This window comes from Coregonus clupeaformis, chromosome 30 (genome assembly GCF_020615455.1).
Source record: "Coregonus clupeaformis isolate EN_2021a chromosome 30, ASM2061545v1, whole genome shotgun sequence".
Classification (NCBI taxonomy): Eukaryota; Metazoa; Chordata; class Actinopteri; order Salmoniformes; family Salmonidae; genus Coregonus; species Coregonus clupeaformis.
This window is the reverse complement of record NC_059221.1, coordinates 27,974,577-27,987,764: the sequence shown is the minus strand read 5'-3', so window position 1 is coordinate 27,987,764 and position 13,188 is coordinate 27,974,577. Positions and strand designations below refer to the sequence as shown.

The window sequence follows — 13,188 nt, the reverse complement described above, 5'->3', positions numbered from 1 at the left end:
CTGTATAAGAAAGATCAGGATACATTTTGATTTTTTTCATGTATTTAACCCCTTATTTTTGGAACTAAATTGGTCTTATACACTGCTCAAAAAAATAAAGGGAACACTAAAATAACACATCCTAGATCTGAATGAATGAAATAATCTTATTAAATACTTTTTTCTTTACATAGTTGAATGTGCTGACAACAAAATCACACAAAAATTATCAATGGAAATCAAATGTATCAACCCATGGAGGTCTGGATTTGGAGTCACCCTCAAAATTAAAGTGGAAAACCACACTACAGGCTGATCCAACTTTGATGTAATGTCCTTAAAACAAGTCAAAATGAGGCTCAGTAGTGTGTGTGGCCTCCACGTGCCTGTATGACCTCCCTACAACGCCTGGGCATGCTCCTGATGAGGTGGCGGATGGTCTCCTGAGGGATCTCCTCCCAGACCTGGACTAAAGCATCCGCCAACTCCTGGACAGTCTGTGGTGCAACGTGGCGTTGGTGGATGGAGCGAGACATGATGTCCCAGATGTGCTCAATTGGATTCAGGTCTGGGGAACGGGCGGGCCAGTCCATAGCATCAATGCCTTCCTCTTGCAGGAACTGCTGACACACTCCAGCCACATGAGGTCTAGCATTGTCTTGCATTAGGAGGAACCCAGGGCCAACCGCACCAGCATATGGTCTCACAAGGGGTCTGAGGATCTCATCTCGGTACCTAATGGCAGTCAGGCTACCTCTGGCGAGCACATGGAGGGCTGTGCGGCCCCCCAAAGAAATGCCACCCCACACCATGACTGACCCACCGCCAAACCGGTCATGCTGGAGGATGTTTCAGGCAGCAGAACGTTCTCCACGGCGTCTCCAGACTCTGTCACGTCTGTCACATGTGCTCAGTGTGAACCTGCTTTCATCTGTGAAGAGCACAGGGCGCCAGTGGCGAATTTGCCAATCTTGGTGTTCTCTGGCAAATGCCAAACGTCCTGCACGGTGTTGGGCTGTAAGCACAACCCCCACCTGTGGACGTCGGGCCCTCATACCACCCTCATGGAGTCTGTTTCTGACCGTTTGAGCAGACACATGCACATTTGTGGCCTGCTGGAGGTCATTTTGCAGGGCTCTGGCAGTGCTCCTCCTGCTCCTCCTTGCACAAAGGCAGAGGTAGCAGTCCTGCTGCTGGGTTGTTGCCCTCCTACGGCCTCCTCCACGTCTCCTGATGTACTGGCCTGTCTCCTGGTAGCGCCTCCATGCTCTGGACACTACGCTGACAGACACAGCAAACCTTCTTGCCACAGCTCGCATTGATGTGCCATCCTGGATGAGCTGCACTACCTGAGCCACTTGTGTGGGTTGTAGACTCCGTCTCATGCTACCACTAGAGTGAAAGCACTGCCAGCATTCAAAAGTGACCTAAACATCAGCCAGGAAGCATAGGAACTGAGAAGTGGTCTGTGGTCACCACCTGCAAAACCAGTCCTTTATTGGGGGTGTCTTGCTAATTGCCTATAATTTCCACCTGTTGTCTATTCCATTTGCACAACAGCATGTGAAATTTATTGTCAATCAGTGTTGCTTCCTAAGTGGACAGTTTGATTTCACAGAAGTGTGATTGACATGGAGTTACATTGTGTTGTTTAAGTGTTCCTTTTATTTTTTTGAGCAGTGTATATACTTCAAATTTTTTTTTTTTACTTGTGCTGGGGGACCTTCAGATGAGTCTTGTGAGGCCTGTGAACATCCTAGAGCAAAACAAATGACATGTACGTGTTTGTGAGAGTCTCACCATCATAGTAGTGTGTAGCCCAAACTGTTCGGACAGAAGTTGGCAGATCGGCTGTACCAACTTTAGACAAGTCCCGTGGGGCTTGTGGGGGTTGCAGAGCAAAAGGTGATAATTAGTGATGGGGAAAACATTTTCTGCAACAGACATATAGTGAGCAATATGTTTGGAACATCAAATCGCAATAAAATTGCAGTATCGAACCGCAATACATATAGAATCGTGAGAATTGCAATACATACAGTGCCTTGCAAAAGTATTCAGACCCCTTGGATTTCTTCACATTTTATTGTGTTACAAAGTTGAATTAAAATGGATTTGTCATTTTTTTGTCAACAATATACACAATACTCTGTCAAAGTGGAAGAACATTTTGATTAAAAAAAGTGTATTAAAAAAAGTATAACTAAAATATAGTCGTTGCATAAGTATTCAGCCCCTTTGTTTAGGCAAGCCTAAATTAGTTCAGGAGTAAAAAGTTACATGGACTCACTCTTAGAGGTTGACATGATTTTTAAATGACTAACCCTTCCACAATACATTTCAAGCATAGATTAAACTACAAAGACCAGGGAGCTTTTCGAAAACCTCAAAGAAGGACAGTGATTGGTAGATGGGTAAGAATAACAAATCAGACAATTTAATATACAAATTATACAGAATAAAAATAATCCAAAACATGCATCTTGTATGCAATATGGTAATACTGCAACAACAACAAAATAACAAAGGAATAAACTTTTTGGTCTAAATGCAAAGCCCTATGTTTGAGGCAAATCCAACACATTGATGAGTAACTGCCTCCTTATTTTCAAGCATGGTGGTGGCTACATCATGGTATGGGTATGCTTGACATTGGTAAATACTGGGAATTTTTCAGGATAAAAAGAAACAGGATAGGGCTAAGCACAATCCTAGAGCAAAATCTAGTTCAGTCTGCTTTACACCAGACACTGGGAGAATAATTCACCTTTCAGCAGGACAATATCCTACAACACAAGTCCAAATCTACACTGGAGTTGCTTACCAAGAAGACGGTGACTGTTCCTAAGTGGCCAAGTTAGTTTTTACTAAAATCTGCTTGAAATACTTAAATTGATGTCTAGCCATGATCCCCATTATCTTGACACAGCTTGTAGAATTTTTAAAATAATAATAGGCAAATATTGCACAATCCAGGTGCGCAAAACTCTTAAGCAATTCTGTAGAGTTCGTGCATATGTTATGACAACGTTTTGTGACTTTTTTGTTTGTTTTGGACTTCGGTGAGGGTTCGGTTGTTCGGGTACACAAAATATTGGAGGCAAGACGAAGTTCGGAGCCTAAGTTTAACCCCCTTCGTCGGTGATTGGTCGACAGTAGGGATTCTTCAATAAAGTATTTGTCATTCAACGAGAGACGACTCGTTTTCATGCAAATCTTTTCATAGAAAAATTAGTTAGATGTAAAATTGTGCGACTAAGATGTCTTCGGCAAAAACGACACATTTATTGAGTTATCTTAGATTAATTCTGACTATTTTGAGGAAGTGTATACTGGCTATGGCATCTCAAAATGGACAAACAGTACTATTGCTGCTTATTTTCTAGTTTTTCAAGCGAAGGTCTTTTTAAGGGAGTATGCGAGCACACTCGTTCGGCTGACCCCTTTACACTTACCTGAGAAGACTCACAGCTCTAATTGCTGCCAAAGGTGTTTCTAACATGTTTGGACTCAGGGAGCTGAATACTTACAGTTGAAGTCGGAAATTTACATAGACTTAGGTTGCAGTCATTAAAACTCGTTTTTCAACCACTCCACAAATTTCTTGTTAACAAACTATAGTTTTGGCAAGTCAGTTAGGACATCTACTTTGTGCAGGACACAAGTCATTTTTCTGACTATTGTTTACAGACAGATTATTTCACTTATAATTCACTGTATCACAATTCCAGTGGGTCAGAACTTTACATACACTAAGTTGACTGTGCCTTTTAAACAGCTTGGAAAATTCCAGAAAATGATGTCATGGCTTTAGAAGCTTCTGATAGGCTAATTGACATCATTTGAGTCAATTGGAGGTGTACCTGTGGATGTATTTCAATGCCTACCTTCAAACTCGGTGCCTCTTTGCTTGACATCATGGGAAAATCAAAAGAAATCAGCCAAGACCTCAGAAAATAAATTGTAGACCTCCACAAGTCTGGTTCATTCTTGGGAGCAATTTCCAAACGCCTGAAGGTACCACGTTCATCTGTACAAACAATAGTACGCAAGTATAAACACCATGGGACCACGCAGCCGTCATACCGCTCAGGAAGGAGACGCATTCTGTCTCCTAGAGATGAATGTACTTTGGTGCGAAAAGTGCAAATCAATCCCAGAACATCAGCAAAGGACCTTGTGAAGATGCTGGAGGAAACAGGTACATAATTATCTATATCCACAGTAAAACGAGTCCTATATCGACATAACCTGAAAGGCCGCTCAGCAAGGAAGAAGCCACTGCTCCAAAACCTCCATAAAAAAAACCAGAGTACGGTTTGCAACTGCACATGGGGACAAAGATGGTACTTTTTGGAGAAATGTCCTCTGGTCTGATGAAACAAAAATAGAACTGTTTGGCCATAATGACTATCGTTATGTTTGGAGGAAAAAGGGGAGACTTGCAAGCCGAAGAACACCATCCCATCCGTGAAGGACGGGGGTGGCAGCATCATGCTGTGGGGGTGCTTTGCTGCATGAGGGACTGGTGCACTTCACAAAATAGATGGCATCATGAGGAAGGAAAAGTATGTGGATATATTGAAGCAACATCTCAAGACATCAGTCAGGAAGTTAAAGCTTGGTCGCAAATGGGTCTTCCAAATGGACAATGACCCCAAGCATACTTCCAAAGTTGTGCCAAAATGGCTTAAGGACAACAAAGTCAAGGTATTGGAGTGGCCATCACAAAGCCCTGACCTCAATCCTATAGAAAATGTGTGGGCAGAACTGAAAAAGCGTGTGCGAGCAAGGAGGCCTACAAACCTGACTCAGTTACACCAGCTCTGTCAGGAGGAATGGGCTAAAATTCACCCAATTTATTGTGGGAAGCTTGTGGAAGGCAACCCGAAACGTTTGACCCAAGTTAAACAATTTTAAAGGCATTGCTACCAAATACTAATTGAGTGTATGTAAACTTCTGACCCACTGGGAATGTGATGAAATAAATAAAAGCTGAAATAAATCATTCTCTCTACTATTATTCTGACATTTCACATTCTTAAATTAAAGTGGTGATCCTAACTGACCTAAGACAGTGAATTTTTACTAGGATTAATTGTCAGAATTGTAAAAAAATGAGTTGAAATGTATTTGGCTAAGGTGTATGTAAACTTCCGACTTCAACTGTATGCGATTTACTATTTTAAAAATGTTAGAATTGTTCTTCTACTTTGACATTAGAGTATTTTGTGTAGATTGACAAAAAAATGACAATTAAATCCATTTTGATCCCACTTTGTGACACAATAAAATGTGAAGAAATCCAAGGGGTCTGAATACTTTTGCAAGGCACTGTATCTAGGGCCCTATATATTCTGCATTGCGTTTGAAAGAGATTAGAGTTGGGGCGAAATATAGGAGAGTGGACACTTAGGCTACTTAACTTGAGTTACATTTTGCATCACTGTTAGGAGCTGAACAATTTGCAAGCAGAGTAAAATACATGTGTTATCAATATTTATTTCCAGTCAATGTCATAGTCTAAACTTTAGGAAGTTAAAGACAACTGCACCGTGCTTCTCCGCCCATATAGACTTGTCTACAGGCTATTTATTACTTAAGAGTCGATTGATGCACCAGTGCATCTATCGAAGTAACATAATTTTAAAAAATGGCATCGAAATCCATCAGCATGGGCTGCGTCTCAATCCACCGCATCCGCCTATGTCGGACTTCCGCATCTGCAGTGGAAGGTGGCCGAGCTACAGCGGTGTTTGTCAGACCATCTTTCTGTAGCTTCCAAACCGCTTGGGCTACAAACTAATATGACTCCACTGTAGAAAGATGACTCTCACAAACACGATGGTGTTCTCTGTTTTGCTCTATGACCTCCACAAGTGTGTAACGGGACCCGTCTGAAGGTAACCCATGCAAATGAATGGAAGTATGGAGATAGTTTTGTGCCAACAAAAATAAGGGGTTAAATATGTATTTAAAAAAAAAAACATATTTCCTAAGCTTTCTTATATTTCATAGATAAAGGACAGACACCTTATGATTTATTTTTTGAATGTGTTATTCAATGAATGCGTTTCTATGGGCTATAGTAGGCCAAATTCAATATTTTATTTAAATTAAAATGTAAATTTACCTAAAGGGCTCCTAAAATTCTAAATCAAATAGCTAATTGATCTATGGTATGACCATCTTAAAACAATTCCCTATGTTAGCTTAGTACCCCCCCTCCCCCGAACGGCTTAGAGTTAATTGAGAACACACATATAGGCGCACATGATCCCACATGCCCAACAAAAGAGAAGAAATGTAGGCTACTGAACGTAAATCAGCAAGAAGTAGCCTATTAGAGTTTGTGAATATTGCTTTTAATACAATAGATAACGAATAGCCTACAAAACAAAGACAAACGTTTTTGAAATAATCTTGCATACATTTGATAAATGTGGGACAATTTGCAGGCAGACGTGCTATCAATATTTATTTCCAGTCAATGTCGGAGCCTAAACTATAGCCTATTATGTTTAGGAAGTTAATGTCCATGAAAAAATGACTGTGCAGGGCCCACAATGCAGCTCTCTACCCTGGAGTATATTGTGTAGCCTAGTGTGTACCGGTCTCGATTTGTTTTGAATATACACTGAACAAAAATATAAAAGCAACATGCAACAATTCAAGGATTTTACTGAGTTACAGTTCATATCAGTAAATCAGTATAGAGTTGATCAGGCTGTTGATTGTGACCTGTGGAATGTTGTCCCACTCCTCTTCAATGGCTGTGCGAAGTTGCTGGATATTGGCGGGAACTGGAACACGAAGTCGTACACGTCGATCCAGAGCATCCCAAACATGCTCAATGGGTGACATGTCTGGTGAGTATGCAGGCCATGGAAGAACTGGGACATTTTCAGCTTCCAGGAATTGTGTACAGATCCTTGCAACATGGGGCCGTGCAGTATCATGCTGAAACATGAGGTGATGGCGGAGGATGAATGGCGCGATAATGGGCCTCAGGATCTCGCCACGGTATCTCTGTGCATTCAAATTGAAATTGTGTTCGTTGTCCGTAGCTTATGCCTGCCCGTACCGGGTGGCTGGTCTCAGACAATCCCGCAGGTGAAGAAACCAGATTTTGAGGTCCTGGGCTGGCGTGGTTACACGTGGTCTGCAGTTGTGAGGCCGATTTTAACGTACTGCCAAATTCTCTAAAACGACATTGGCCCATTGAACATTGGACGCTGAACATTCAATTCTCTGGTAACAGCTCTGGTGGACATTCCTGCAGTCAGCATGCCAATTGCACACTCCCTCAAAACTTGAGACATCTGTGGCATTGTGTTGTGACAAAACTGGCCTTTTCTTGTCCCCAGCAAGGTGCACCTGTGTAATGATCATGCCGTTTAATCAGCTTCTTGATATGCCACACCTGTCAGATGGATGGATTATCTTGGCAAAGGAGAAATGCTAATTAACAGGGATGTAAATGAATTTGTGCACAACATTTGAGAGAAATACAGTGGGGAGAACAAGTATTTGATACACTGCCGATTTTGCAGGTTTTCCTACTTACAAAGCATGTAGAGGTCTGTAATTGTTTATCATAGGTACACTTCAACTGTGAGAGACTGAATCTAAAACAAAAATACAGAAAATCACATTGTATGGTTTTTAAGTAATTAATTTGCATTTTATTGCTTGACATAAGTATTTGATACATCAGAAAAGCAGAAGTTAATATTTGGTACAGAAACCTTTGTTTGCAATTACAGAGATCATACGTTTCCTGTAGGTCTTGACAAGGTTTGCACACACTGCAGCAGGGATTTTGGCCCACTCCTCCATACAGACCTTCTCCAGATCCTTCAGGTTTCGGGGCTGTCGCTGGGCAATACAGACTTTCAGCTCCCTCCAAAGATTTTCTATTGGGTTCAGGTCTGGAGACTGGCTAGGCCACTCCAGGACCTTGAGATGCTTCTTACGGAGCCACTCCTTAGTTGCCCTGGCTGTGTGTTTCGGGTCGTTGTCATGCTGGAAGATCCAGCCACGACCCATCTTCAATGCTCTTACTGAGGGAAGGAGGTTGTTGGCCAAGATCTCGCGATACATGGCCCCATCCATCCTCCCCTCAATACGGTGCAGTCATCCTGTCCCCTTTGCAGAAAAGCATCCCCAAAGAATGATGTTTCCACTTCCATGCTTCACGGTTGGGATGGTGTTCTTGGGGTTGTACTCACCCTTCTTCTTCCTCCAAACACGGCGAGTGGAGTTTAGACCAAATAGCTCTATTTTTGTCTCATCAGACCACATGACCTTCTCCCATTCCTCCTCTGGATCATCCAGATGGTCATTGGCAAACTTCAGACGGGCCTGGACATGCACTGGCTTGAGCAGGGGGGACCTTGCGTGCGCTGCAGGATTTTAATCCATGACGGCGTAGTGTGTTACTAATGGTTTTCTTTGAGACTGTGGTCCCAGCTCTCTTCAGGTCATTGACCAGGTCCTGCCGTGTAGTTCTGGGCTGATCCCTCACCTTCCTCATGATCATTGATGCCCCACGAGGTGAGATCTTGCATGGAGCCCCAGACCGAGGGTGATTGACCGTCATCTTGAACTTCTTCCATTTTCTAATAATTGCGCCAACAGTTGTTGCCTTCTCACCAAGCTGCTTGCCTATTGTCCTGTAGCCCATCCCAGCCTTGTGCAGGTATACAATTGTATCCCTGATGTCCTTACACAGCTCTCTGGTCTTGGCCATTGTGGAGAGGTTGGAGTCTGTTTGATTGAGTGTGTGGACAGGTGTCTTTTATACAGGTAACGAGTTCAAACAGGTGCAGTTAATACAGGTAATGAGTGGAGAACAGGAGGGCTTCTTAAAGAAGAAGTTACAGGTCTGTGAGAGCCAGAAATCTTGCTTGTTTGTAGGTGACCAAATACTTATTTTCCACCATAATTTGCAAATAAATTCATTAAAAATCCTACAATGTGATTTTCTGGAATTTTTTTTCTCAATTTGTCTGTCATAGTTGACGTGTACCTATGATGAAAATTACAGGCCTCTCTCATCTTTTTAAGTGGGAGAACTTGCACAATTGGTGGCTGACTAAATACTTTTTTCCCCCACTGTATGTATTGAACATTTCTGTGATCTTTTATTTCAGCTTATGAAACATGGGACCAACACTTTACATGTTGTGTTTATATTTTTGTTCAGCATAGTACTGTGTTGTGCAGCCAAGGCTACTGATGGCAGATACAAATGATAAAATACTATTGCCATCATAATGATAGCCAAAATACTGGTATTATGTTGAAAAATTGTTGCTTTAAAAACAAGCAGTGAAATTAATGTTTGCGTTTTAAGTTGGAATGAACGTGGAAAGTTAGTGACTTGACCTGATATTTGGTTTGGGTGAGTGCCACAGTAACAGTTTGAAGGTGTTCTCCCATGCTCCTTTGTGTTTCCAGGACATTCCAGTGATTGGGAAGAGTGGGCATTCGTTCAGCTGGAGTCCAGACATCGTTCTGCTGCTGCTGTTTGATGGGGTCCTGTTCCACCTGCAGAGTGTCACCGCCTACGCCCTCATGGGACGCATCTCTCCCGTCACCTTTAGGTAGGTGTCTGACACACACAGGCAGGGGGTATCTCATTGCAGTTAGCCATCATTCCCTTCAGTTCTTTTACCTCAGTGCAGATGAAGGAAAGTAGATAAGGATAGAGAGCCACGTGAAACTATTGAGATGCCCCCCCACCCAGTCACTTTCAGGTAGCACTATTACACTTTCAGGTAGCACTATTATCCTTGACAGTCATCGCATTTAGACAGGCAGGCTGCCTGCAGCAGCGTCTAACACCCTCCCCCTCCCCCTCCCCTTGCCTCCACAGTGTAGCCAGCACAGTGAAGCACGCCCTGTCTGTCTGGCTGAGCATCATCTTGTTCAGTAACCACATCACGGTGCTCAGCGCCGCCGGCACGGCCCTGGTGTTTGTGGGCGTGCTGCTGTACAACAAGGCCAAGCAGTTTCAGAGAGACACCTTACAGGCCCTGGCCCACGCCCAGGCTCAGGACCAACACTACAAACCACTACTGCAGGACCACAAGCTCAAAGCATCGGACCGATAGACTCCCCAGGAGACCAATGGGGAGAGACCAAAAAGGTATCTTATCTCTAACTTTGATCATGTAGAACCTGATACGCAGACGATTTGACTAGACCACGTTTTGACTCGCGCCAGCAGTACGACGAATGAGGGAAGTCAACGGTCATCATAGCACGGTGGAAGGATCTGTCACTCAAGTGAGGTTTCGTTCAGTCGGAATGGTCAATTTGAGAGACTGGTTTCTCTTGAGGTTTCATTCGGCCTCACCTTGATGCACTCTGATACCTATGTGAACTTGCCTTAGTGTGTGGTCTGAACGCAGACCAGTGTTTGACTATGGACAGGTGCAGCTGTGATTTCTAAATTGAACGGAGGGCCACACAGCTTTATTTTTTGCTGATATGTTTGTCAAAATCTATTTTTGGGCCAGAAACATTCCAGTTATTTGAAAATATATAGGTCTGTTATAGTTTGACATATTTTCTACCTAGTTTTAGACATTCAAGTGTGGCCTGGAGTGTTTTTTTTAACCCAAAACAATAATTCCCCCTCCCCAAAAAACAACTAATTTGTTACTTTTTTTACCTCCCGTGGGTCGGATTGAATGGGCTCGTGGGCCGGATCTGGCAAGGCCGTAGTTTGCCCACACCTGGGGCCTCATTTATCAAAGGTGCATGCGCACAACAAAATACTTTACTTTTCTGCGCCAGTTAGCCCTCAATGTTTGGTGTTTATCCATTTTGAACTTGATGGGAAAGTGTGCGTGTCTCCACGCAAATCTCAGGACAAGCGTACACACAACTTTTAGTCGTTGATCAACTATATTGCAAGCAAATATAGTTATTTTGGGGGAAATGGAGGTGTTTGTTGCACAGGAATTATAATAATGGTAGGATAATACAAATATTAAAAGGTATAGGCCTAATGATAAAACTGATGCATTTGCCGTTGGTAAGAAGATCGCATAGCCGCATGTCGCCTAATATATTTATTTTAGTTTTATATAGGCCTAAATCATAATCATATTGCAGGGCATGTCTCTCCTTTTCTGACATGACTGGTTTATTCCAGCTACACAACAGCTACCATTTATCCATTGCTAATTCAACAGCCAACCATGCTTGAAAGTAAATAAACCGGTAGCCTATGACAGTATGGGTAGGCTGTGCAATAGGAGCATGACATAATAACCTATTTAATCTCAGAGCATATACCAAGGCAGGAGATAGAAACACAATCATGTATTGATAAACAAAATATTGAACAATTTGTATTTTGCATAGAAGTGTGGGCTGTAGGAAGCATTTAGTTTTAAATTGTTCAATAGACAATCAATCTTGCAGAATGTGCGACTAGTGTTTGGCACTAGCTATAGGCGGCATGCATTTTTTGTTAAGAAATGTCACTACAAAAGATTAAAACATTCTGCCCACACCTCTACAGAAATATGATCACATTTGCCATTGCGCTTTCTTTTAGCAACTATCATGGCTCAGTTCCAACATCTCCAAATCACACAGGAAATTAAGGCGTTGTTCTTACCATAAAAAGTAAATAGAGGGCGTTTTCCAGGCGGGGTTGTTCACGAACACACAAATATAGTTTATCAATAAAACATGCTTATATGTTCCGTGCCACAGTTTGATAAATCCCAATAATTTGTTGCACAGGCAAATCAGGGCCGGACTACCGCATTTGGGCCCCCAGGAAAATAAATGTGCTGTTTTATAGCTCATCTCATGCTATTGTTCACATTTCGCCATGAGGCTGAGAGAAAATGTTGCAGTTTAAAGCTTATTTCCTGCAATTCTACAATTTTTTTCTATAATATGCTACCTGTCTGACCTCCAGGAGACCCACAACCCAAAAAAAAGGTTGGGAGCCCCTGGGCACGTGCCCTGTGTGACCGTTTGGTAATCCGGCCCTGATGTAAATCCTAGAATCCTAGTATGCCAGAATTTAGTAAGAAAAGTATGCACAGTTGATAAATGAGGCCCCTGGTCTGGCGTGTTTAAACAAGCACTCGGCCAGATGGCCAGACCTTCAGACTTCACTTCACCGTTCACTTTTACACTGTAAATTCCTTTAGTTATTCCATTCCCTCGCCTTAAATGTTTCATTATTTCATATGTTTTCAAACAAAGTGTAAACTCAGGATTTCTCTCAATGTTCATTGGTGGAAGTGGTTAAATGCAAGTCTATTTTTTTGGCATACATTTCTTTCTCCATTGATTATGGGCACACATTCTCGTTGACAAAACAGCTTTATTCTCCCGATAATTAGCCACGGTGCATCATAAGGTAGAACAGTCAAGGCATTTATTAATTCTAATAGGGCATTAGCTCAGTTGTATACTAACTAGTCACAAGTGAAAGCAAATATTTGAGCCATTAACCTGACTACAAAGGTGTGTCTTACCCTCAGGGGAGTAGAGGTAGGGAGAGTAACATTTTATTTGTTTTCCCAAAGCTCACCTTTGACACTGAACTTCTCACAGCAATGTGAAATATTTGAAAACCTTGAGTGTAGTCTGCGGAGATCAAATAAAATAATAATAATATGCCATTTAGCAGACGCTTTTATCCAAAGCGACTTACAGTCATGCGTGCATACAATTTTGTGTATGGGTGGTCCCGGGGATCGAACCCACTACCTTGGCATTACAAGCGCCGTGCTCTACCAGCTGAGCTACAGAGGACCATTATAATGTGCAGTTCTTACAAAATCACCTTGCAACCATTTTTTTCTCAAAGCCTTCTGTTACTATTGTGTTGATTGTTTTTTTTCTTGTTTTTCTTGCACAGAACCTGAAAGGTTCCTTCAGTTTCGTCATAGATAGGTGTTGAGAGATTGATTTGGGCTTTTGTGCATTGTGTAGCCTTCCACACCCAAGTCTTACGTTATGTGCCACATTGAACCCTGTTATTCGCTAAGAGTCAGTTGAATATTTGGCTTTAAAAGGGACTTCACTGTAAGGTGCCAATGACTTGATGTGCCTTATTTGATGTACTTTATTTCTTTAAGTGCTGAGCATACTGTACATGGAATTGTAATTTGTCTTGAGTACATTCCTTTATTGTCTTTGCATTCTTTTTTAACAGTGAATGTAATT

At 42.2% G+C, this 13,188-nt stretch overlaps 1 protein-coding gene across 2 annotated transcripts in view; it reads left to right on the top strand.

Moving 5' to 3' along the window:
- Positions 1-12,688, top strand: part of LOC121545577 (solute carrier family 35 member E2A-like) — a 29,332-nt gene extending 16,644 nt beyond the window's left edge. For both annotated transcript variants that reach the window (XM_041856223.2, XM_041856224.2), the window contains exons 8-9: positions 9,442-9,587; positions 9,860-12,688. In XM_041856223.2, coding sequence (XP_041712157.2) covers positions 9,442-9,587; positions 9,860-10,097 — 384 coding nt within the window. In that variant the 3' untranslated portion in view covers positions 10,098-12,688. The remainder of the gene's footprint in view (positions 1-9,441; positions 9,588-9,859) is intronic.
- Positions 12,689-13,188: the final 500 nt, after the last annotated feature.